Raw genomic sequence first — 27119 nt, 5'->3', positions numbered from 1 at the left:
GTGAAGTATTGGAGAAACAATGAAGTACAAGGTGTGAACTCTTCCTGGGGTCTAGTTGGGGAGCTGGATGCCCACAGTTCTGAGATACTGTAGTGTGTAGTATAACAGAGACAGGTACAAAGTGCTATGGAGGGATAAAGGAAGGTGTGACTCACTGTAAGGGAGACTCAGGGAGAAGGCTTCCATGAGGAGGTAACATGACAGATAGGTCTTGAAGGATAGTGAGTTTGCCCCAGGCAGGGAAGGAGTGGAGGGGAGGCATTTCAGATGGAGGAGTCAGTCTGTGAAAGATGTGTGGCTGTATAAGAATAGGGCATGTTCATTCAATGTGGAAGAATTCAGCATGGCTAGAGTGCAGATAGTTGAGGAAAAGGAAAGTGTAATGGGTAGGAGAAGAGTGGAAAGAGGTTGGGGCTGATTTGCGAAGAACCTTGATTGCAATCCTAAGTTGGAATGCACCCCCATAGGTCAGTGGTTCTCAAAACATAGGGCATCTGCCAGTGGTAGTTACATTGTGCTCCCACAAACATTTTAATTTTACTAGTTACATGTTCAAATATGTCTTAAAAAACATAAAACTGAACTAAGCCATCACTTTGGATTTTACTTCATAAAAATAGAAAGTGAACCAGTTTTCAGTTCATTTAAAGACAAATATTAAGTAATAATAGTACACATTGTGTGTGAATATGGTAAAAATCACTAAGTAATACTCATGACTGAAATTTGGGAAGTGCTGCTTGTAGGCCATAAGAAACCATTAACATGTTTTAGAAGAGCACCACGATCAGATTTTTACTTTAAGGACAATGACAGTGGGAAGGATACAGTGGAGGTAGATATGATGAGGCTGCTACTCTGTTCCACAGAGAGACAATAAAGACCCAAGAGTAGTGACGTGAGAGGAGGGAACAGATTTGAGAAACATTTAGGAGGCAAAATTATTAGGACTTGGTGGATGTTAATATTATTATGTCAGTGTTACCAGAATTGTTTTAAAAGTCTGCATGCCCCCCTTGCCTCTTGTCCTTTATATTCTATGGTGAGCAATAATATTGCCCAAACATGCTATGTTTCTATGTTCATTAAGATTACAGTGGAAGCTATAGTTACCACTCGAATTTGGATTACACACAAACATCCTTCCCACCTTACTCAGTGTCCTTGAGAGCAGTAGCACAAATATTCAAGGCACTGATTAGGAATATGACTATGATCTGTGACCCTTAGGCATGCAAGAAACTCCTCAGCCTTTAAGACTCAGCTCATATGTCAACACCTCTGTGAAGCCTTCCCGACAGCCCTCGCCCAACATACATGAATGCACGCACAAAGCAATGTTAGGCCTCTGGCTTCCACAGGACCCTGCACTTACTTACCTCTGTCCTAGCCTGTACCACACTGTAGGGTGTCGGTCTGTGGATGTTTCTGTGTTCCCCACTAGACTGTGAACTCCTTGAGGGCAGGGACCAGGTTTCATTAATCTCCATACCCATAGCATCCAGAAGAGCACTTGACACATGGTAGTCACCTAATAAATGGTTATTGGGTGAAAAGAATTGATAAACAGATTTGCATGAATATAACTGGGGACCTTGGTAGCACAGAGTGCCAAATGCTATGAAAAGACTAGCTGTTTGCTACATTTGCTACTTTTGCTAAAGAAAGCAGTAAAGTGCCCATAATTTCATGAAAGACCTACTTTTTCCCTCTTTTCTTCACTCTCCCCTGGTTATCTTACCTTTTTCTTTCCTATCATTTACCTATCCAGACAGCTATTCCTTAGCCCTGCCCATTACTTTGCTGCTCTTGACACAGTTCACCTTCCTCCTGCCCTGATACTTTGCCAGGAAACATCCTTCCTTCTACCCACCCAAGTCCAGTGCACTCCGTCCTTGACATCACTCTCAAGCTCATCTCCTACTCATAGACTCTGCTGCTGGGACTATAATTTGATACAGCTCTTCTGGAGAGCAATTCGTCAATATGTATCAGAAACCTTAATGGAATACAGCTTTCAACCTACCACTTCAACTTCTAGAGCTCTATGCTGAGGAAAGAATCATGATGTTTCCAAAAATTTAATACTCAGGACATCTATCCCAGAGTTGTTTATACTAATAGCAAAAACAACAAAAAAAAAAGAAAGAACATCTTAAATGTACAATACTAGGTGTTTGAATGAAATCAATTGTGGTACATTTATAGAATGGATTACTAAGTAGCCTTGTAAGTTGATTTTACCAAACAATATTTAATGATGTGGAAAATTGTTTTTGATATATTAAGAGAAAATTCACATCGTAAAACTCTCAGTACAGAGTGACAGATCCCAGTTTAAAAATATATACATAACACACACACAAACACACGCACACGCACACACACACGCACACGCACATGCACACACACATCTGTGTAGGCATACATAGGAAAAATCCTGTAATGGTAAACACACAAAAAAATATTAATAGGGGTTTGCTGCAAGTAGTAAGATTGCATATGACTTCTACTTTTAACCTTTTGCATATTTTAATTTTCTAATCTATGGTATATTTGTTAATTTTTAAAAAGTTATTTTGACCAGGCACAGTGGCTTACACCTGTAATCCTAGCACTTTGGGAGGCCAAGGCAGGCGGATCAGCTGAGGTCAGGAGTTTGAGACCAGGCTGGCCAACATGGGGAAACCCCGTCTCTACTAAAAATACAAAAATTAGCCAGGCATGATGGCATGCGCCTGTAATCCCAGCTACTCGGGAGGCTGAGGCAGGAGAATTGCTTCAACCCAGGAGGCGGAGGTTGCAGTGAGCCGAGATTGCACCTCTTAACTCCAGCCTGGGAGACAGAGTGAGACTCTGTCTCAAAAAAAAAAAAAAAAAAAAGGTATTTTAAAATGTTTTCCCGGTGTTCACCATTGTCTTACTTTGGGGCATACCTTCCACCCCCCAACACACATGCATCACTTCTAGCCTGGATTACTGCTGCTTCCAGCCTGCTTCCCTTCTAGTCCACTCTTACCAATGCTGACAGAATGATTTTTGTAAATCACAAATCTAAAACTATCCGGCCTCTATATAAAATAGTTCAAAGGCTGTCCATTGTCTTCAGGGTAATATCCAGACTTCTTAGACTGCCTGATAAAAGCTTTGAAAATCAGCTCCCTGCTTGCTCCCCTAGTATCAGGTTTTCCTTCTGTGATTTACTTTTTTGGGGAGTCTTTGGCCAGTGGCAGGCACATAATAGGTGTTTAATTAATGTTAGCCAATGTTGACGTGGACTGTATGGATTAGCTATTTTATGCCAGGCAATCTACTGGTATTTAATTCTCAGAGCAAAAATATTAAACACATAAAATAGTTATTCCTGTTTTACAGATGAGGAAAACTAAATACATCAAAGTGAGAAGAAAAGTTATCATAATAAAGAGCATTTTTTAAAGAGAAAATTTAAAACCTCCTGCCATAACTCTGTTTATTTTCCAGCAATCCCTGCTGGTCCTTGTCAGGAAGAAAACAGGCTTTGTACACTCCCTTGGGCAAGTTATATGTGACCACAGCATAACAAGAACAGCCGCAAACTGACATGATCTCACCCTGTCGTGGTTCACATTGTGCTCGTGTACAGAAATCTTTCCTTTGTGTACATAACACTTCATACAGGAGAGATGGAATAGCTCCAGTTGCTCTGTTTTTCTTTATTTTTTGAAATTCTATGTCATTTGGGATGGGGATGTCAGCAGAGAGCTACAGAAAACTGTGATAGAATTGAATGTATAAGAAACAATGTGTCTCATGGGAGCTGATGTCGTTGGTTAATTTATTTTTTTAAATGTCACGTAGATGTATTTTCCAGCAATCTGTCCCCAGGGAAGACCTTGGTTGAATTCAATAGTTAATCCTACTTACAGACTGCAGCCCATGTGTACACTATATTCTTGCATTGTTAAGTGATTTTAGACATATGTAGTGGATTACCATATGACATACAATCGAGTATATATAGGATATCTGATTTTCTCTACAATAATGTATCAGTGGTCATTCAGGATCCTGAAGTGTAGTCTTCCCTTCATTTTCCTTACAAATAATACCCATTGTGCAAAAATGGATGATTTCTAAAGGACAGAAGTCCTAAGCATGAGTCATCTGAATAAAATATTTCTTTATAAGGAATCGTTACTTTTAAATACTCCAGGAAAAAAAATCTATAGTTTTCCTGCTACATGATCAAATAATTTGAACGTAGAAACTACAGATAGGATTTCACTTCATTCGATGAATTATTGTAGGCTTACTATGTGAAAGCACTCCGTTAGGCACTACACTAGATACTCATAAATACCCCTTTTAATGCCTTCTGAATAAAAAGAGAAAGAACGAGGGAGAGAGAGAGCAAGCAAGCACACAAGAGTAAGAGAATTCAAGAGCAAATAAAAGAGAAAAATTTTAACAAGTGGGCCCATCTTATAAATGAAAATTCACCCAGCTGAAAATTGGTATATATACCCATGGGGATGTGGGTTTTTTTTTTTTTTCTTGGTGGGATATCTAGGCAAAAATGAGCTACCAGATAGCTGATAAGCAAATGATCTGCTTCTCTGTTTACAAACAGTATGAGAGAAGGAACAGTGACTTTCTGTGCTTCCCAGCCCTGCACAAGCCTGCTGGTGATGTGAGAGTTATGATTGTGTCAGCTTTTCCAGGGTTTCTGTCTCTGCTGCAGAGATTTGGCAGACACCTCAGACAAATTTTATGTCTCTTAAATCTTCCTCAAGCTAGGCTTGGCTCTTAGATTTATATGTGCAAAAAAGTAAAGTGTTTACCAGTTTGACATTTTTGAAGATCAAAACAGACTTAGTTTAAAAAAAGAAATCAGCATACACCTCAGTTTAGTCAGAAAGACCTAATTGCTTTTTGCTATTTGTTTAAAACAGCCCAAATGTGTACTTTTTAGAAATGGCTACTGATCGTATGTCTAAAGATTTATGTTCTATCCCTCAATGTTGCTTCCTTTTTTTCTTGCCTACAAAGTGTAAAGTTTTGCTGAAGTCTTAATTTTCCTTTTTTTGCCTTTACTGATACATAGTATAAAACACTGTAGGATGGAAACATGGTGAAATACATTGGCAATCTAGGAGGAGAAAAAAGATAGTTTTTATTAGCTCTGCTTCCCTCCCCTTTTTGGTGCTCTGTTTTTCAGTGGTATCTTACTCACAAAACATTATTCTTTGGCATAATAACGATAGTGAGTAGAAGAATCAAAGAGCTTTCGGTGACCACACTTTAACAAAGCTGGTCCAAATGCCTCGGTAGGCAGAGCACAAATGAATATGGCAGTCATTCAGGAGAATTGAGACACTATGGAAAATGTTACTTCAGAGAACAACATTGCTTTAGTGGTGAACTGTGAAAGATAAGGATGGAGAAATCCCCAGTAAGGGCTCTTGTCATCTGCTCCAGCTGCTCTTCATTTTTAGCCAGGAACAACTGCTAGTAAGAGTTTCCTGGGATAGAAACTGCCCCACAATAAGCCCCTATAAGGTGTCCTCCTATCAGCTTTTCTTCAGTCAGGTCCTCAAACATACTTCACTAGGATTACTCTGGTCACATACCATTCTAATTTTCACCTTTCAAGAGATGCTGAGTTTGACTTCAAGGAGTACTTGATGTTCACACTTATTCAATAGACATTTGAGCATATATACAGGACCAGACCCTATGCTAAACACCAGGACTATAATAATGAATTTGATAGGATGTAATCCCTGCCCTTGAGGAGCTCATAGTCTAATAGGGGAGATAGACACTCAAACCAGTGATCATATTCTGATGTGAAAGGCACCCAAAAGAGAGAGAAGGTGTTCTGGGAATATGGAGGAGGGAATTACAGCCAGGGGTGGACAACTTAGAGATCAGAGTCTAACTGTGCTGAATCATAAAGGATGAGGGGCATTGCCTAGTCTCTCTGGACAAAGAGGTGATGGGCAAGGATTCCAGGCAGAGGGACCATCAACACATGCAAGGCAGTCAAATGTATAAAACTGCATAGTTCAGAAAAAGGTAAGATATTGTGTATGAACCATTGAAAGCGTGGGAAAGGGGGACAGGATAAGAGTCTGGAAAGGTATCCTGTGGCTGGTTGGGTGAAGTAAGTCAGCTTGCTAAGCAGTATGGCCATTGTCCTATATGTAGGGATGAGTGAACACAGGGTTTTAAATGGGGGGAGTAACATGATTGCACTGGAGGATGGACTTCATGGGGGGAAAAACTGAAGACAGATAAAGTTCACTTTCTTTTTTTAAATTTTATTATTTTTATTTTGAAATACTTTCAATTTAGAGAAAAGTTGAAAGAATGGTATAAAGAATGTTAAAATAACCATTTGAGAATAAAATTTTAACATGATGCTTCATCATTTCTGAATATTTTATTTGAATCTTCTACCAAAAAAAAGGATATTCCATATATAGCTACAATACAATCATAGACATCAGGAAATTTTCTTTTTTTTCTTTTTTTTTTTTAATTTTAAGTTCTAGGCTACTGTGCAGAACGGGCAGGTTTGTTCCATAGGTATACATGTGCCATGGTCAAGGATCTAGAACCAGAAATACCATTTGACCCAAGCAATCCCATTACTGGGTATATATCCAAAGGATTATAAAGTCCACTTTCTAATTTGGCAGCCTTTGAGAGATTTTACCCTAATCACTTGCCACTATTCAGCAATGCCGTCTCTGCTAGGGTTTCTTTCCATATACAGAGATCACTTTGAACAAATGTTTCCTTCTGCACACAGGACATAACTTCCTGCACTCCTTCACATGTTACTTAGATGAATATTCATTCTTTCCAACTCAAATCAGTGATTCCAGCAGTAATTGAGGTTTGATTATCATGAAGGAAAGAAATCAGTTTTGAAGCACAGCAGCTTCATTTCAGAAGCATTCTATGAGGCGTATTTATTGCTTGCTGAGTCAGCAGGGCTGAGGCACGTGCTGGTCAGCTGCCCTTGGGATTTGGGGGAGGAAAAAGGAAAGGCTGAAGAGATGTCAGGAAGTGGCTGTTTGAAAAATAAGCAGCAACCAGCATCTTGGAAATCCCTAAACATCACATCCAGATATGGGAAGTGGACAGACATACCAGATGTACATGAATATAAAACAAATGCATGTTGAAGGTACCTGTGCCCAAACAAATTGTACCATCTAGCCAGTCAGTTTTAGATCATGTTCTTTCCCTGACTCAGATACTGTAAATGGCTTCCCATTATCCATAGGATGAAGTCCAAACTCTTCAGCCTGACCTTTAGTACTGTCTGCAATCTGGCTCTAACCTACCTTTCTAATCTTTATACTTCTGTCTTACAGAACTCTGCTCCAGCCAGTTACCCTTTCAGACACTGCTTTGGCATTCCATTACTTACAGTGGGAGCCCTCTCAGGGAACGGACTGTGTTTTTTACTTCTTTGAATTCCCCAAAGTGCCTAACACAGTGTCTTGCATATAGTAGGCCCCCAAGATATATCTGTGACTTATTTTTCCCCACCCTTCCACTATTGTTTCCAGTATCTCTACTATTAATCTAATGCCCTCACTACTGAAAATGGCAACTGAGACACTAGGTAAAAGAGGTTGGTGCTCAACAAATTATCTTTTAACTTTTTAGTTTGAAGTACTTTTAAGTGTAGAAAAATTGCAAGCATCATATAAGAATTCCTATATACCATTTGCTCCGACTCACCAATTGTTATTATTTTGCCCTATTTGCTTTATATTTTCTATACAATTATAATTATTTTGTTCTGAAACACTTGTGGTTGAATAAGCCATACCCCTTTCCCCCTCTCCTTTTTCTCAACCTTTTATTGTGAAAATATTCAAATACAGAGAAAAGTCAAAAGAATTGTACAGTGAACACCCAGATACTCACCATTTAGATTCTATAATGAACATTTTGTTGTATTTGCTTTATCACCTATTAATGTATCCATTCCTTTATGCATTTCAGATTAAGTGGCAGACATGAGTACAGTTTTAAAAAATTTTTCAGTATGCATATCATTAACTAGATGAACAAACTCTTTTGTGCTCTGAAATCACCCAAGTCATCCTGCATTATACCTGCATTTACTGTGTTGCCAAAACTCTAGTCTACCTGTGTACCTTAGATCTGTTTGGCCATGGATCACATGTCTTTTTCATTAACTTTGGATGACTTTCTATTTCATCTAGTGTCGTGCAAGGCACACATTCCATAGATACCACTTGATGCTGATGAGCAGAAACAGAGCTAGTGCCAGAGGAAGAATCACGATAAAACCAGAATAAACTGGGGAAGGAAAGAAGGGAATCTGAGAAGAGGGCCACAGGTGAATAGGAAAGAAGCCAGGGCTTGAAGGACTGGGGGGAAGCAGGATGTCTCCACCTGACTGGTACTTCCAGCATTACTATCTGCTACTTCCGAGCTTTTTCTTTAAAAGGATGGGTTCCAGGAAACTAGGGACAACTGCTGCTAAGCAGAGCACATGACAAGTTTCCTTGCTACTCTTTAGGAAACCCCAATTAATGTATTCATGTTGCTTCATGAATATGCTGATTTACCATAAGATGCAAGTTAGTTTTGGAGAATGAGGTAGACCACTGAAAACCTTCCAAACTATATCTGTGCTATAACCAAAGAGCACTTAAATTCAGTGAATCCCAGTTTCGTTTTGCTTTATAACCTTTCCTTTCTTGTATTGCTATGAATACAAGGATAGCTTTCATCAGTCTTTACTGAGTTGTCATTTTGTGTCAAGTACTATTCGAGATGCTATCAGGTCATTGACACTTTCCAACAGCCTGACAAGGTAGGGACTACTTCCTCCCCATTTTTCAGATGAGAAAACTTGAGACACAGCATGGTTAACTATCTTGTCCATAAGACAGAATTCAAGAAATTCAGGTCTGCCTGACTCCAGAGCCCAGTAGTCCTAACCGTTATACCAAACTGTAAAATGAAATTTAAAAAAATGTCAACCCAGTATAAATGCAAGGAAATTTACTTTCACTGTTTTGAATCAGCATGTAATTTATTCACTAAGCAAGCCCAATTGAATCAGTGAATTAAGAACTATTTCTTTAGTTCTTAGGATATTGTTATAGTAATGGATTCAAATTGTCTGAGTTCGAATCCCAGTACCAGTCAAGTACTGTAAGCAAGTCACTTAGCATCAGTAAGCCTTAGTTTCCTTGCCTATAAAGTAAGGATAAAAGTGTCTACTATAGGAGGATTACTTGAGCCGAGGAGTTCAAAGTTACAGTGAACTATGATTGTGTCACTGCACTCCAGCCTGCGTGACAGAGCAAGACCCTTTCTCAAAAAACAAAAAACAAAAAACCATATAGCGTTGTATTGTGAAGATTGGTTAAGAAAATTATGTAAAATTTGCCATGTCTGACATGCAATAGGGGCTCAGCCTATATTAGATCACTGTCATTTCTTTCCTCTTCCTTTTATTGGACCAGACAACTCATCTGTAACTTTCACTTGAGGAAAACAACCTATTCCTGAAACATTTCTTTGAGGAGAGACATTCTGAAAAAGTATATTAGGTTATTTCTGAGGCTGAACAAGGACAGTTACCAACTCTTAAATGAAGTGTATTTCTTTTAAAAAAAACTTTTTAAAATTTAATTAATTTGTTTATTTAGGAGGTGGGGTCTCACTCTCTTGCCCAGGCTGGTCTTGAACTCCTGAGGTTAAGTGATCCTCCCACCTGGGCCTCCCAAAGTGCCAGGATTATTGGTGTGAGCCACCATGCCTGGCCAAGTATATTTCAAAATAAGCTAGAAACATGAATCTTTAAGAGAGCTGGGGTGGTCCATCTCTCTGCCTCCTGCAGATTAAGGCTAAATTGTGACTTTATCTGTTTCATCACTTGACTAAATTCCACAGTTGGCATAGACTATTAAACCTGGGATATTGGCAATCCCAGCCTGGCCATTTCTTGGCAAGCAAGCTGAGGCTAAGAGAGTAGAAGTGACTTGACCAAGATCAAACAGTGAAGAAAATCAGGAGACGTCAGTTCTTCTGACTCCTTATCCAGTGTTCATTCTGTGGTTCCCTTTTCAGCTTTCAGACAGGTGAAACCAAGCCTTGCTGTGTGTTCTTTGCAGGAGCTTGAGCTGATTAGACTCTCAGGGTTTGGTGCAAGTTTGATCGATTCAGAAAACATGAAACTTTGTTCTGATTCAAATCAGCTTGCTAGTTTTTGTTGCTTTCAAACTGTTACAATTTCTGTTTTGTTTGGAATTTAGCAAATTAGTGTTGTGTCTTCCCGTTTAAGTTCATGGTTTGGTTCAAGTTCTTAGTTCTTTGAAATCTTCCACTAGGACTTTTGTTTTTGACAAAAATACTCAGAATCGGGTGGCTAGTGATGGAAATTCATTTGAAAAAAATCAGTCAGGCTTGGTGACGGCTGCCGAGGAGGAGCTTGGGTGGTTTAGGGAACCATTAATGCTTACATTCTGGAACTTGAAATCAGGATAATGGAAACAGTGCAATGGTTTTTGGTGTGTGTGTTTGTTTTTATAAGGATGCTTTCATTGCTCTTCTTGCTAATCTGGGTTGAAACTACTGCTTCACACCTCATTGCCTTTTGGGACACTCTGTCAGTCATGTTCCTCATTTTTTGACTGTGAGAAAGAAGCTAACAAAAAAAAATCATCTTTCCTGTCCTTTCCCTTTACTTTGAATGGCCCTTCTGAGGAACTTGGGGAATATGAATTTCAAGCTTAAATTTGTGGAGGAGTTTAGTTGCAATGCCCAAAGGCAGAACAGTCCGATTCTGAAATACAGCCTTTGTTCGTTTCTTACCAATGTGGTTTTTAAAGTCTCAGGCAAGCCTCCTTTGCTGAACCTGAAATTGGACTGACACTTTCCTTAGTGGGCAGCCATGCTGCCAGTGAGGCTGTGGTGGAGGGTAGCAGGGATGAGGCCTCTGGAGAATTGTATCCCACCTGCCTCACTTTCCGAATGGCAGAGGAAAGTGAGACCTGGTGCTAGGGCTGTCAGTACCTTTTCAGGCTCTTGACTGTTTACGTAAGCAGTTGGAAGGCTAGGATTGCAGCTTTGATGGTTAGGAGGCCACTCCCAATACCTCAAAAGACAAGCACTTTTTATTATAGTAGGTGAGACTTTGGATGATTTCAGCAAGTATGTTTCTGATTAAAAAGCTCTCACTTCAGATTCATTTTCTCTTTTCTCCACCCCTCCCCTCTTTTACCCTCCTTCTCCTCTCTTGTCTTTTTCTCCCCTTCCGCCTTTCAGCAGCTCGCTTGCTCTTAGCTACCAATTACCTGTTATGTGATTAATATTATCCTTTTCCCAATTGGTTTAACATAGATTTTGGATATATATTTTACTGGCATCTTCAGTAGTAGCAATGATGTTCAAAGGGGCAATTAGAAAAAGTTTTCTTTCTTCTTACAAGAAGTAGGATGGGCACTTGTTTGAGGGCACAGATAGCACTGGATGGGGCCAAGAGGAGCTGACATCTGATATCCCTGCTCTATCCCCCACCTTTCTTTTGGCTGCTTCAGATTTGGTTCATGTGGACAAACACACACTTGGGAACCACCATACAGATGGAAATCAGGACATGTGGGATTTGGCTGAACCAAAGATCCCCAAACATTGCCTGGATCATTTAGAGGCCCAGGTGTGGCCACCCCAGGACTTCATGTGCTAAAATTGTGTCCCAGCTGAAGCCAGCTGGTCACTGTATATATAGTATCAAGGCAGCTTGGAGCCTCATAAAGCATGACTTTGGATTTTTACCTTGTGGATTTAGATTTAGTTAATCACCTTGAATCCTACCCCAACACACTGGGCAATGAGGATGTAACAGGCAAATAGAAAGCTTGAACAAAAGGAGATGCTCATTATCTAGTAGTTTGCATTCTAGATGGGACATAATACTAGACCATATGAAGAAAAATGGACTGACTTTCCAGAAAGGAAAGAGAGAATTTAGAGGGCACCAGTCTCTTTAATAAACTTTTGAAGTATTATTTTAAAATTTTCTCAAAAAAGTTCCTTGCTGTAGAATTTTAAGAGCAAACAGCGATTCCATCTAATTTAAAAATTGTAAGAATTGAACAGTGTTTCATGAAATTGTATTGGTTCTTTCTTTCTATTTGCCTTATGTGATAGAGGTGCCTCACTTCAATCATTAAGGCAAGATTTGTTTAGGGCATGGTAGTAATAATCCCATACAATTGTATAGCCGTTTACAATTTACAAAAGGGTTTTCATACCTATTATCTCATTAGCTCTTCACAGCAATCCTGTGAGACAGTCAGGATAGGTACTATTATCTGCAGTTAACAAATAAAGGGAACTTAGGCTCAAAGAAGTTAAGTGACTTGTCCAGAGTCACATAGTTAGAAAGTTGTAGAACTGGAAGCTGAACCCAGGTTTCCTGATACCCAGCCCCAGTGCTCCTTTGGTTGTATCATGTTTCCTCCCAAAGACACTATCTCCTTTTTGTTAATACTCGTGATTAATTTTAAAATCCGTCTAAAAATGAGCTTTAGTTTAGCGGATGAGTAAAACTGAAGCACTTACATGTAAAGTGCTTTCTTAAGTCACCTATGAAGTGGATCCTGCACATAGCTCTTGGCTTTTCACCTTCATTTTAACTGAACTATTTTTAGGTAGACATAGATTTGTTTTTCAGTGTTAAATATATGGACAAAAGTTGTGTGATCCACTGATTATAGGTGTGAAAGCTGCACTTGGGGAATGGGACTAGGGATGAAGAGTTGGCTTAAAATAATTAGCTTCTTGCCTTTGTGTTAAGAGATGTCATGTTCAATAGAATTTAATTTCTTTATACTTCCTTTGCTTCCAGCCTTTTTAAAATATAATTCTTTAGGGAAAATTAGCAAATATTCATTCTGAATGTTGATTTCTCAGGAATAAGGGTAGCCAGAGGAAAGAAAAAGCAAAGGGGTGACTTTCTGTGCCCTATAAGAGTGGGCAAACATTATTTTGTTTGGAGCTGTGAGCTAAGATTTCTTCCAAGGCATGCAAATTGTAAAGTTCTGATTTGTCAACTGCATGCTGTTTCTTTAGGCACTGATGTATGAAATCCCGAACGAATTCTCCAATGAACATACTGCTAATTGCTTCTCCACCTGCTCTCTAACCTCCTCCACCCCACCCCCTCCACTCCCAATTCAGCCTATAAGTGTCCGTCATTGGAGATGGATGGTGACACATGCAGTAATAGCAATTCATAAAAGCCAGTTCCAGCCCTTGTCTTCAAGGCTCCTGGATTTTCCACTGCCTGCTTTTGTGTAAGTGAAGTGGATGGAAGTGCTACTGGCATCAGAATCCTCCTCCCTATGCTCCGTTGCTAAAGCTCAGTTGCTCGTCTGGAGCTGAGCTAAACAGAAGCGTCGGATCTAAGCTGAATTATAGCTATTTTTCTTTTTACTCAATGGGGTGGGTGGGTTATGGATAGGGTGTAGTGGGGGTTTGGGGTGCTTTGGCTTTGCTTCTTGTGGAGAGAAGAGGGTAAGGAGAGAATAACTCACGATAGGATACAACGTGAAACAGTTCCCTGAAGAGTGTCACAATGTTCCTGGTACAATATACAGGTATAGTATGTTTTGTTTTATCTGAATTTCCCCTTTGTTTCAAAGTGCATTTCTTTCTTTTATTTTTCCTTCAGTTCAACTGTACTGAAGGACAAATAGGTTTCTAATGAGCTAAACAAAATAGCTGCATAAAACATGCCTGCCCCCAGCTATAATGTTTGTAGCAGATTGCTGTATAAAATCTGCGTTTTCTGTTAAACTGGTAGTCCCGATCCCTTAATTGTGCATGCTTCTCTGCTGTATTCTTGTATTGAATTTCTCAAGTCTTATGTCTGCAACTGGTAGTATGTGATATAGCTTAGAGTGTTTGCACAGAAGACAGTGCTTTGGAAGCAAAAAGCAATTTTTAAACACTTAGTGTGTTATGTTTCTCTTGAGTTTATTAACTCCTGTATTTGTTAATTGGTTGTATAGATTTGGGATATACTTAAGAGTAGGGAAACTTCAAACAGGAAGCATTCCAGGACACATCTGTTTGGTAAATTTAGTTATTTTTCATTACTGAACTCAGGTTGATGAACATTATATATTATTGTTGTTTGTTTATTCTCCTGATAGAAAAAAAAAGTGCTGGAAACAGCAAAGCTACAAATACGAGCCCCAAACCATCTGTATTGTAAAATATCCTTGGATCAAAAGTGTTTCTTAAGTATTTTCTTAAGCTCTCAGAAACATAATGGTCCATAATAATGAAGAAGATTCTGATCAGGTATGGGCGAATGTTTTTTGAAAGGCTTCTTATACAGCAGTTAGACAGAAAGGTCACTTGCAAATGAAAAACCCTGAGAAAGTTTCACTTTCTTGGTGCACAGAACAGAAGCTTAGTTCCTACAACCACGTTGTTTTGATAAGTTTGAATATCATTTGTTGTCAAGGACTTTCATCTCCATTGTTGCTTTATTATTCTTAAAATATTGTGCTCCTACGCTTAACAGCTAAAAGATCATGTTCTATTTTGATGCGTGGTTTGACAGTTGATTTCGCTCCTCATTAATTGGACAGCATGCAGATGATGTGGAGAAGTGAGTGAGTGACAATATTTCAAGGTTACGTTGAAGAGCATACAGTGAACCTTAGTGCCTGGACCAACAGCTGCTGAATTGAATTGTCTGCAATTAAAGCAACAGCAGGTTTGTGTAGTCTCCCTGCAGCCCATTTATTTGAATTTATAGCTTCAGTTTCTTCTTTGAGTATTGGTTGGTTGGTTCTGCTAAGTGTTGGAAAGTTGTGCTTGCTGGATGTTTTCTCTATACTCCAATGCATGCTTGACTCTAGAAGAGCCTTCTGTGTACATTTTAATGTGAGAAGTTGTTGAGGCTTTTTTCTTATGGTTAAAACCAGAGACTCATTTTCTCCACTATAAAATTAAATAGATTTACATGGAAAATATTGCTTTGTTCAATAAATAGAGATTTCTCATGGACCAGTGTTACTGGTTTAAGTTTCTGGCAATGAAAAATGCTGGACTTTGTTATGCTACTGGAATTACTATATCTGGGAAGAACTTCTCTCTGCTAATAAAAATGTTTACATTTTAAAAATGACATTATCTCCTTGCCAGCTCTCAATTCCACAGTGACCTAATGAATAATTTCAAATCTAACTAGGTGGCTTTTATGACTGTATTTTATTTGTATGCTAATAGCGAATACATGTTTAATTCCTTAATGGTTTTACTCTATTAAAAATTACAATTGCAGTGTAGTTGTTGGTTACTGAATCATAGTGGATGTGGTATAAAACATTTAGACAGTGATTTAATATATACTTTCTTAGTTCATTCTCAGTAAGTGTGAGGTCAGTGATATGATCTCCATTTTATAGGTAAGAAAACTGAGACTCAGGATGAGTAACTGGCCTGAGGTCTCCATCTAAGTGCAGCCTAAACTTACAGGTTACATTATCTGATTAAAGAATCTGTGCTTTTTCCTCCCTGATATCAGGCTGCCTCTCGGTTGATGGGTGCCAGGTAAATGTGACTTATGCTACTAGAGAAGGGGGATAAATGTGGTCATTTACCAAAAAATGTATTCTTGGATAGGACGCTAGAGATGTTTTCAAAACTATTTTTAATCCAGCATTTATTTGAATATGTGTATGATTTCAAGATTAATTTTACAGATGTATAAGAAACACTAGTGTTTTGATTAATGTGTACATCAATATGAATGAAAGTAGATCTTTGTGAAATTTTGGGGAAGCAAAATGTTGTCTATTCCAAAAGGTTAGTATGGAGTATTTTCTCTTCTAAAAAAGCTAGTTTGTTTTTATTGTTGTACTGGATGAACTTACAAGATTGTTTCCATGAAAGTATGTGTATTTTAAGATATACTGGCTATGAATGTGAAGCGCTATATGTTTTTGAAATTTGAGTATTTTGTCCAGATCAGCAGAAAAAATATACAGCTAATTCAGGTTCACACTTTTCTTTCTTTCTGTCTGTCTCTGTCTCTGTGTCTCTCTTTCTCTCTCTCTCTCTCTCATAGATCAGCGTTCTTATCTTTTAAAATTTCCAAATGGTTTCTCAATTTTAAATTAATTAGTTTTAAGGGAAAAAATGCTTTTTGTCCCACTGAAGAAAGGAATACTATTTAAAGCCACATTATCAATTCAGCAAATGAACCCAACTACTTGCATAGCTCATACAAGCTCTCTGGTAAAACTTTCTTTAAGACCCCTTCAGTAAACGTTCTTGAAGGGGCCATTTTTATATCTGAATTTATTAGAGACTGTCCCGTGTACTAGATTAATGACTCGATGTTCACGCCATAGACAACTCTTCTTTAGCATTTGACAATGAACATTTGAGAATGTTGATAAGAAAATGGGCCAGAGATAGAGCAAGTATTGTTATAATCTGTTTATGAGACTTTAAGATGGTAATGAATATATTATCTCAGATACCATATAATTGGAATTTACCCTTATCTAAGATGATATCTTTATATTTTAACATATCTTAAAGTAAATCTGTCCTCGTATTATTTCCTTCTGGCAAAAAAGAAAGGAGGATGATATAAAGCCCTTTTATCATTCTTTAAACTTAAATGAATTTGACACTTAAAAAATACAGGTGGAAACTTCGGGGAACAGATCAGGATTAGAGGAAGGAGAACTGGGCAAACTAGGCATGAAATTGGAAGTTCCATATTAAACTTGGTTTCAGGTGGCAAATGTCCTGTGTAGTTGGAAGCTCTGGCTAACATCCCTCACTCTGTTCCTTTTTCTAGGAATAGGCACTCTGAATATAAATGAAAAAGAATTTATTGGGGCTTTTAAAGAAATTGACATTTTCTTATTCACGAAAGAAAAAGTCTTTCATCTACAAAATAGTTACTTTTTCCCTGTCTTGTTTGAGGCCAAGAAAAATTCAAGAGGGAGATTTGTAGGTTCTGGTTGTTGAGGGAGCTGAAGTTGAGTCGTCTGATGAATTTTCCTCTTTGGTACACCTATGAGCGTGTTTTAGAGGAGTGAAGGGCAGATCTCATGGACGGAAATATAAAGGTTAGTATACACCAGTTCGTGGTGTGCTGGAGCCAGCTTGCACTAGCTTATTTAACGGGATCACCAAGAATACTAACAGATTCAAAAATTTATTCATATTTGCCTTTTTCCAAAAAGGACTTAATATGCTTATTATGAATAATACAATAATTAAGGCATGCTATTTATGTAGGATAGTATACTGCAAATGCCCCTTGGGCTGCTAAACTATACTGACTGACATTATTGAGCATAGTACAGTTGAGTGTGTGTCTCCCCAGCCATATATAAACACAATAATAAGAATAGCTAACATTTGGCCAGGCACAGTGGCTCATGCCTGTAATCAAGGCACTTTGGGAGGCTGAGGGGGGTGGATCACTTGAGATCAGGAGTTCGAGTCCAGCGTGGCCAACGTGGCAAAACCCTGTCTCTACTAAAAATATAAAAATCAGCCAGGCATGGTGGTGGGTGCCTGTAATCCCAGCTACTTGGGAGCCTGCAGCAGGAGAATCGCTTGAACTTGGGAGGCAGAGGTTGCAGTGAGCCAAGACCATGCCATTGCACTCCATCCTGGGCAACAAGAGTGAAACTCCGTCTCAGAAAAAAACAAACAAACAACAACACAAAAAACTAACATTTATTGAAAGCTTGCTCTGTGCCAGATCATGTTATAAATACCTTATATGTATGAACTCATCAACGCTCACAGCAATGCCATAAAGTAGACAGTAGTACTTACATTTTCAGGTTAGAAAAACAGATACAGAGTTTAGGTATCCGGTCTACCAGGTCACACAATTACTAAGTAGCAGGAATCAATATTGGATGGCAAGTTTGTCTTCAGAGCCAATGCTCTTAACCACTATGGAATATGCGGTATGTCTTTAGGGGCTCTTCATTAAAGAAACTGTTTGCCCACCTGTGTGCTACCCAGAGCAGATATCCCATTGTTCATGACTTCAAAAGACCTAGACAGTGTAGAGCTGTCTGCTGACCAGACTATTAAACATTTTTACTTTCTTTCCAACCCCCGTCGTTGGTAGTCTTTACTGACAGAGTCAAGGGGAACATTGCATCCCCAGGAATTTCTAAACATTGCTACTACTCATGTTCTTTCTTCAGATTTTCAGCTTTGCTTTTAAGATCTCTTTCATAATCTGTTGCTTCTTTCTCCATTCTCAGCTTTTTGCAACAAGAAACATTGACAGCCAAAGTGTAATTTTTCTTCCATGCAGCCAAATGGCCAAACATCGCACATCTTCTCTGTGTCTACTCTCTCCCGACTCCATTTTATGCCTAACTGTTAGAATGTTCTTCCTAAATGCAGATCTTATCCTATCACTCCTCTCCTTAAAAATCCTCTAAAGGATTTTGCTTTTTTTTTTTTTTTTCCGAATAGACATTCAGGGCCATCCATAGCCTTGTCCCAGGCACTCAGAATTCCCTTACACTCTTATCTCCCACTACACAACACTCTCTATATCTTATTTACCTGCCACGCTAGACCACTTCTGGGTCGTAGGTACACCCCAAATTTTCAAGCTCCTGTGCCTTTCCATACTGTTCTCTACATTTCAATTGCCATCCTTCCTTATCTCCAGCAATCATAGAGCTGCTCAATATTTAAGGTTCCACTCAAATTATACCTGCTACTGTATTTAATATTTATTTTTGGTCTGTCTTCCCCCAGTAGACTGAGTTCTTGAAGTCATGACCATATTTTACTTGTCTCTTAGCACATAGCCTGGTGTCTTGCACACAGTTAGCACTCACATGCAGTATTCAGACCTTCAGCAGCTGCACCGCCAGAGGTTTTTCTCCTCTTCTGCTAGCTAAAGGTTCGGAGCTGTTCCGAAGCCTGAGTTTCTGAAGCTGAATGGCTAGATTGCTTCTGCTTTGCATAGGTATTCTGGAATATTCTGTTCAAAAGTTTTTTTTTTCTAGTGCAAGTACCTTCTTAATTTTTTTTTTTCTATACTCATCCTTGCTCAGATCTACTATACTTTGAAAGCTGTCTTTTGCCTTTGTGGAACATTTTGCACTTTTGTATAGCGATAAGGACTTACCTATGTACACATATTTAATACCATTCAAGAAAAGAAATCGGTGTATGTAAAGTGATAATTGGAATTTTTGATGCATAATCACAATGTTTCTCAAAATGTGGTTTAGGAATTACCTGTGACAGCGTTACCTAAGACGTGTAAAATGTAGATTTCTGAATCCCCATCCCAGACCTACTGAATCACTAAGTGATCTGCATTTAGCAAATTCCCCAGATAATTCTTCTGTATGAATGACTTTTGAGAACCACTGTTCAAAGGCAAAAATGCTAAATTCTGATCTGTATTCTCTATGGATATTCATATTAATTACATTGTGGAAAAAGTATCCTGAAAATGGTTTGAATATTTTGTTCGAACACTGAAAGTCTTAGTTTCCTGGTATCTAACCCAGTGCTGCCTGATAGAACTGTGTAAGATGAGGAAGTGTTCTGTATCTTTACTATCTAACACAGTATCCACTAGCCACATGTGGCTGTTGAGCATTGGAATGTGGCTACTTCAACTGAGGAACTGAATTTTTTTGTTTTATTAAGTTTAATTAAATGGATATTTAAATAATCACATGTGGCTACTGGGTATAGTACCGTCAGTGCAGCTCAAGAAGGTTTGGCTATCCAGAAGGAGTAATTCTCTTACAGGTCTAGATGGCCACAGTGATAATTGTTATCAACAGGAAATCAAACTGGAATGTTGTTTCGTTTTACATATAGGACAAGCATTTCTTTTTATGGAAAATTTAAATTTTAAAAACGGCCTAAAGTGAGTTATCCTCAGAAGGGATTTGACAAATTATGATCTCAACTAAATTTAAATGCGAGCTGCACTCTGCATTTCTCATCAGTACTGTTTTTCTCATATTGGCTTGCTGTTGAGGGGTGGCTGTTAAGTCTTGATTTCTGAGCTAGGGATAAGGAAGTTGAGTTAATCAGAAGAGCTCCTACCTTCAATGTTTGTGTCATAGACACTTTTATACATTTTAGCTCTCATAGTCCCTTTCACTATTTTCTTTTGGATTGTTCAACCCCATAGCCACTCATGACTCACAACTTTTCAGCTTCCATTTCTTCCTCGAATAAATCTTTTTTGAACCAGTAGTATATTCCTTTCAGGACTATTTTGTTATTTAAAATAGCATTAACACTTTGGAAGAATTTGATCAGAAATGGAATGTAGTCTGTACATAAAGAGATATAAATGTAGGTCATTTTATGTTTTATTATTGTGTGGAGTTCGTCAAGTATATTAGTTGTACTTGGTGGCTTTAAAAAGAACCCAGTGTCAGAATCTAAAGTACTGGGGAAAAAAATACATGGATAGAGTAATGTCCTTAACTATTGTTATCTGTAGAAACTATATGGTAAGTAATTATGCCTGCTGGACCTGCCCTCTGTTGCCTAGATCCCAGTTCTTTGTATACTTTTCAATGCTAAAATTTTTAGCACATCCTGAAATTCCCTTCTTTCTCTTTCCATTCTTCACTTTCTTTGGCTCTGTTTTCTGTTTTTAATGGACAGCAGGCATCCTCCCCTGCTTTTTTGTACCATTCAAACTCACTCCCAGAATTCATTGTTGTATCCAACCTCACTGAACTGCCTAGAGGAGTTCAAAACGGGTGTTTCAAAGTGCCTCTCAGGGCCACCCTGGAGCACTCTGCAAATAGGTTCTTTTGTTTTGAGGACTAAAGAGACAGTATCGCAGCTACAGTTTTGAGAAATGTGTAAAGAGAAAACCCATCTGGATCTAAAGGAAAATTTTAACCTCTTGCCTCTCCCTTCCCCCAGACTACATCTACAATTTTCAGTGGCATTTTTACTTTGTTTAGGAAACCAGTCATTTCTGCTTTCAGTAAAAAAAGTTCACTCTGATCAGGATCCTTCCTAATGTAAACCAGAGTAGAGAAGAAGGGAAATATGTTTTAAAGGTATGCTATAGGACTATGCTAAGATATTTACATAAATTATTTTATTTAATCCTTGTTAGTACTCTCAATAAATGATAAAGAAGTTGTTCTTCTTAGCCAAGACTATATATACCACTAACTTGTCTAGAGCTCTGTCTCCAGAAACACTGCTCTTAGAAAGCCTGCATTCTTGTTGCTTTTTACTTATACACATAATTGTGAATGGTTACCTATTCTCTTACTCTATTTCTCTGTGGGTATGGGTGTTGAAGAGATAAGATGGGAAGGAGGAACGGAGAGAAAGGGAGAAGGGAAGAGAGAAGAGAGGTTATCAGTACCAGGATGTTCCCTCATAAAAATCCCAGATCTGCATAAAATAAGAGAATGTAAAGAAAACACTTCCTGTGCTAGCTGTCTATTGAACAGGAACTGGGATGTGTTTTAAGAGAGCTTCTGACTAAGGGGTTGTAAAGAAAGCCTTCTTTAAATTCTTTATACACTCTACTTATTGCCACTCCCTTGCCCAGCAGTCTAAGAGACTGCTGACTCTTGCTGCCAAACATGGTTGGCATTTTCCCAAACCTTGCCCGTGGGTTTGGAGGTGGAACAGGAATTGCAAAGAACCACAAGCCTTACACACTCTGCTGAGTCATGGAAATTTGCCCAGCTTATTCATTGGAAGTTGTACAATCTGCATTCATCTCAATTTGTGGTAAAGAATATGAGGAACGTAAAATAATTGTGACAATCCATATTTAATAAAAATGGCAATAAGCTTCAAGTAAGTCAGACTATTCTGGAAAGGTTTTATGGGTGGCATTTTACATTTCGTCTTGGTTATAAATATCAAGCAAATAAATATAAAACATCATCAAAAGTAATTTTGATTCATGCTTTTATACATCTACAAGTGACAGGGGATAGTAAACTATATTAAGAGTGTGCAATGTGATACATCATCTTAAAAGCCAGTATGGTTTTGAGTAACTGACATGGATATGGACAAATAACTTAGAGTATAGTAGTGAGAATCCCTTTTTAATTGGTAGTAAGACTATGCCCAAGTTTCCATTCTCTGGAACTGAGATGCTTCAAATGGAAAAGAGCAATTGAAATGCTTAAGGAATCTAGGGAGAGTGGTTTATGAAGGTAGGACACAAAGTAAATATAATAAAGACAGTTTGAGTAGTTCGTGAATATTGGCACTTACTGCTCTTTTGAGTGGAGTGAGCAATAAAGAGCATAGTCTCACGGAAAAAGGAATAAGCACAGGCAGAAATATGACCACTGGAGGGATGAGCCTGGAATTCCAGTAGTATCTCTCCCCATCTCAACTAGTATTCTCTGAGTGTCCTACCCATGGGCTTTGTGAGGCATTTGACAAGAAGGGAAAGAAATGGTCTGAGAAGAAATGGTTTGAAGGAATTGAAGTGAGAAGGACATAATTGTTTTGTCAAATATTAACAGCTAGTTAAAATAAAAGGAAACCCCACCCCGAAGCAAACTCTCCAGAACATTTCTTTAGCTGGCCTCACATTAAGGCCAGATGAAGCATAAGCTGTAGAGAAGAACCTCACTCTAACATGGAATATGATCTAAGGCAATGCCCTTCTTGGACCATCTCCACATGGATTTATTACTGGAAGTAACAGAAGGGCTATGTTAGAACATTAGAACACAGTTCCAAGGCATGAACACTGAGGTTGGGATTTATAGTAAGGCTCTGGTGTACTAGCTGGACAATGAGTACAATTTCATTGCAGATGTTTTCCATTGGAGATTTTTGACATGTCAGTGAGCCAGGATAAGTCAGCCAGCACTACTTAGCTAGCACCTACTGTATTGTGTTGCCTGTACTTGACCAATCCAGTGAGGGAAGTATTTGAAGCTGTTTAGCCATTTCTGATCCTCAGGGCACTATTGATAAGCTGCCCCTCCCAGGACAGTAAACTGCCCCTTGCTGTTGTGAAACAGGTGATGGATAAACAGCTTTTCTCACTGTATCTGTACTTCTCTCTTTTCAGTATCGAGTCATTCCCAGTAAAGTGTAAAATGGAGTAGACGACTCCCCATGAGGTTTTAAATCTAGATCACAATGGACCACCTGCCAAATGCTTTCCCTTTATGATCCCAAGTTAAAGTTATTGACAGAGAGAAAAGCATTGCAAAATGGAGTGCCAGTTTCTTATGGCATTCATGGACTTAAGCCAAAATATTTAAAACCCTCAGACAAATAGTTCATTCAGGAGCTTTGGAAGCAACTTGTAAAAATCAACAGCCTGCCTATTCCATATCTGGGGAAAGAACAGAAGAGGGAGGAAGGAGATAAAAGAGTACGGAATGGTTTGTATTCATTAACTATTATCAGTGTTAAGTACAATGTAGGATGTTGTTCTTACTAACATTTACGAAATGCTACCCTTAAAGCTGCAGACTGAGGAAAGAGCAATCCAGTAGATGTGCCCTTTGCTAAATGATTGAGGCAGAAACAGCATATAAATATTAGAAATGGCTTAAACCACAGCATCAAGTTTTATTATTTCATAAAGAAGTCACTATTGGGACTTATGACTCTAGTGGGAATATGTAAGTACTCATTTATTTCTAGCTAATGAGAAAATTATTAAGAAAGAGGAAAGGGAGGTTTACAGATAAAAGTTCAGAAGGATTTTGTAATATAAGCATTTTAAAAGAATTTTATGGTTGTAAGAAACCTTAAAGGTTATCAAGGCATTTTCCCTCACTCCCTTTCATACATAATCTATTACCTATATCTATTCCATCCTCAAGTGGTCAATCCAGTTTATTCTTATATACTCCCAATAATTTAACACTCTGTACTATACAGTAGGAAATATGATTTTTGAATAGCTCAAATTATTGAATGTTTGCATAAATAAGCCAAAATCTCTCTCTTTTCAGCCTCTATTCAGCTCCTACTCTTAGACTCATCCACACAACCTACAAAATAAATTGAGGAGTTACGTAGTGTGGTGACCCTGATTTTACTTCCCCTTGCTACTATGCCAAGCAACTGGTAGCCCTTCAAATGCTGGAAAACAATCATCATGTGCTCCCTGAGTGACTGTTTTTATTAACAGCTTTATTGATGTATGGCTTACATATCATACAGTTTACTCATTTTAAGTGTATAATTTAGTGATCTTTAGTATATTCACAGGGTTGTGCAACCCTTACCAAAAATCTAATTTTAGAACATTTTTGTTACCCCCAAAATAAGTAAACCCAGATCTCCTTAGCCATTAACTCCCAATTTCCTATACTCCCTTCCTCCAACTCCCAGTGCTAGGCAACTACTAATCTACTCTCTCTCTATAGATTTGCCTATTCTGGACATTCTGTATGATTGGAATCATGAAATATGTGGCCTTTTTCATCAGGCTTCTTTCACTTAGCATAATGATTTCAAGGTTAATCTGTGTTATATCACTAATCAGTATTTCACTCCACTTTATGGTTGGGTAATATTCCACTGTATGGATATAGCACATTTTGTTTAGTCATGATTTGGGTTATTTCCATTTTTGGCTATTGTCAGTAATGCTGCTATGAGCATTAATGTATAAGTTTTCATGTGGACATACGTGTTCATTACTCTTCGGTATATATATACCTAGGCATATATACCTGGGTCATGTGGTAACTCTATGTTTAACTTTTTGAGGAGGTGGCAAAAATGTTTCCCAAAGTGGCTGCACAATTTTACGGTCCTACCAGCAATAAATAAGCATTCCAGTTTGTCCACAATCTTGTCAACACTTATTATTGTCTGCCTTTCTTTTTATTTTATATGAATAGGTGTGAAGTGGTGTCTTATTGTTGTTTTGAAAATACTTTCTACCATTCTGTAGGCCTTCTTTTCACTTTTATGATTATATCATTTGTCTGAAAATATTTCTAATTTTGATAAAGCACAGTTATCTATTTTTTTCTTTTGTTGCTTCTGTTTTGGTATCATATATAATAAACCACTGCTTAATTTCAAGGTCATGAAGATTCACTGTCATGTTTTCTTCTAAGAATTTTAAAGTTTAACTCTTACATATAGGCCTATGATCCAATTTTAGTTCATTGTTATATATGATGTGAGGCAGGGATCCAACTATGTTATTCACCTGGATATCCAAATGTCCCAGCATCATTTGGTTGAAAAACCACTTTTCTTTGTTGCATGGTCTTGACACCCTTGTCAAAAATTAATTGAAAGTAAATATGTGTTTGTTTTTGAACACTCAATTTTATTCCTTTTGTCTATATGCCTGCCCTTACATTGGTACCACACTGTTTTGTCTATATGTCTGCCCTTATGTCAGTACCACACTCTTTCGATCTCAGGAAATGAGAGTCCTCCAACTTTGCTCTTCTTTAAGATTGTTTTGGTTTTTCTGGGTTTCTTGTATTTGTACATGAATTTTGGAATCAGTGTGTCAATTTCTGCAAAAAAAAAGCCAGCTTAGATTTCAAAAAGAATTACTTTGAATTTATAGAGAGTGACTGATTTTTAAAAGGCACATACCTCACTTAGAATAAGATCCCATAAGAGGTGACTCTGTACATAGTTTTCCTATACCCTTTCTCACCAGTAACACCACTTCAGAACCAAACCTATACCTTTTAAAACTACTTTTAAAAAAGTAGCCAGAATCTCCATAGTATAAATATGTAATATAAGACAACCAAAATTAAGTGCCCTGTTTAGTGACTCACACACTTCTTGCGTTTGATTGGGATTATTCCTGAGTGAAGAAGCCAAGAACAACAAGTTGAAGGAGAAAATTAGCTAGGTCAGAGATGGTTTCTTTTTACTCAGACCCATCCTTGAGTGAGCACACATGCGTATGTTTGTGTGTGTGGGTGGGGGGGCATGCATGTGTTGGTGTTAGTGTCTGTGTGGGCAGGGAGTGGCTGTGTGTATGTCTCTACATGTTTCTGTTTTAATCCTTGCGAGTGGATATGTGCATATGCATGTAGGTGCACAAGTATGTGTGTATATGTGTTGTTGTTGTGTTTTTTGTTTTTTCTTTTGGATCCTAGCAAGATGCCTTTTGATAATGGAATAGAATGTTACAAATAGGCTTTATGGCATTTCATCCTTTTAGATGAGCTTATTGAGATTTTGGAGTTACAGATGAATTTGGCCTTCCCACCTGAAAAGGGTATTATCTTTTATTTCATTGCTTTCCTTCTTCTGTATCTCATTCCCTTGCTTGGCACCAGTTTCTGCATTTGCTTCTTCTTGGTTATTAAGCTGTAGTTCCACATGATTTCCATAGTTGACCCATTCCCCTCCACTGTTGTGATTACCTGTGCTGCCAACCCTGCAATGATGGCTTATTGGCTTTTGCCCTTTCTTCCCACTCTTTACTACCAAGGAGTCAATTGATCCGCAGAACCTTTCTAATTCCCTCACACTCTATCCCCCAGATGGTGTCAAAAGTGTCAGGTCATGTGTTTTTCAATTACAGATGAATAAAGTATTTACTAAGTGGTTTTCTAGGACATGACAAACACAGCCTAGCACACTTCTTAGTTAGAGTATGGAGAATAGAAAGCTAGTCCTTAAGAATGAAGAGCATTCAATCAGGATTTGAAAGCTTAGTCAAGTAGAAAGCTGGTACTGTATGTGCCTCTAGCTTTTAAAAAATTCTCCTCGCTTTTCTTCTTTTTTTTTATTAGACTTTAAGTTCTGGGATACATGTGCAGAACGTGCAGGCTTGTTACATAGATATACACGTGCCATCATGGTTTGCTGCACCCATCAATCCATCATCTACATTAGGTATTTCTCCTAATGCTATTCCTCCCCTAGCCCCCCACCCCCTGACAGGCCCCAGTGTGTGATGTTCCCCTCCCTGTGTCCACGTGTTCTCATTGTTCCACTCTCACTTATGAGTGAGAACATGTCGTGTTTGGTTTTCTGTTCTTGTGTTAGTTTGCTGAGAAGGATGGTTTCCAGCTTCATCCGTGTCCCTGCTAAAGACATGAACTCATCCTTTT

At 38.3% G+C, this 27119-nt stretch overlaps 1 protein-coding gene across 5 annotated transcripts in view; it reads left to right on the top strand.

Annotated features, from left to right (window-relative positions):
• The window catches only part of ENOX2 (ecto-NOX disulfide-thiol exchanger 2), a 285625-nt gene that overhangs the window by 2355 nt on the left and 256151 nt on the right, over nt 1-27119 (top strand). The window contains exon 1 of one of the 5 annotated variants that reach the window (XM_063634729.1): nt 13577-13649. The exons of the other annotated variants lie outside the window; for them this stretch is intronic. Coding sequence (XP_063490799.1) covers nt 13628-13649 — 22 coding nt within the window. The 5' untranslated portion in view covers nt 13577-13627. Of the gene's footprint in view, nt 1-13576; nt 13650-27119 lie in introns of those variants that run through there. 5 annotated transcript variants of the gene reach the window in all.

Source organism: Symphalangus syndactylus, chromosome X (genome assembly GCF_028878055.3).
Source record: "Symphalangus syndactylus isolate Jambi chromosome X, NHGRI_mSymSyn1-v2.1_pri, whole genome shotgun sequence".
Lineage (NCBI taxonomy): Eukaryota > Metazoa > Chordata > Mammalia > Primates > Hylobatidae > Symphalangus > Symphalangus syndactylus.
Note: the sequence above shows the minus strand (reverse complement) of the source record. Positions and strands in the feature narration are given on the sequence as shown.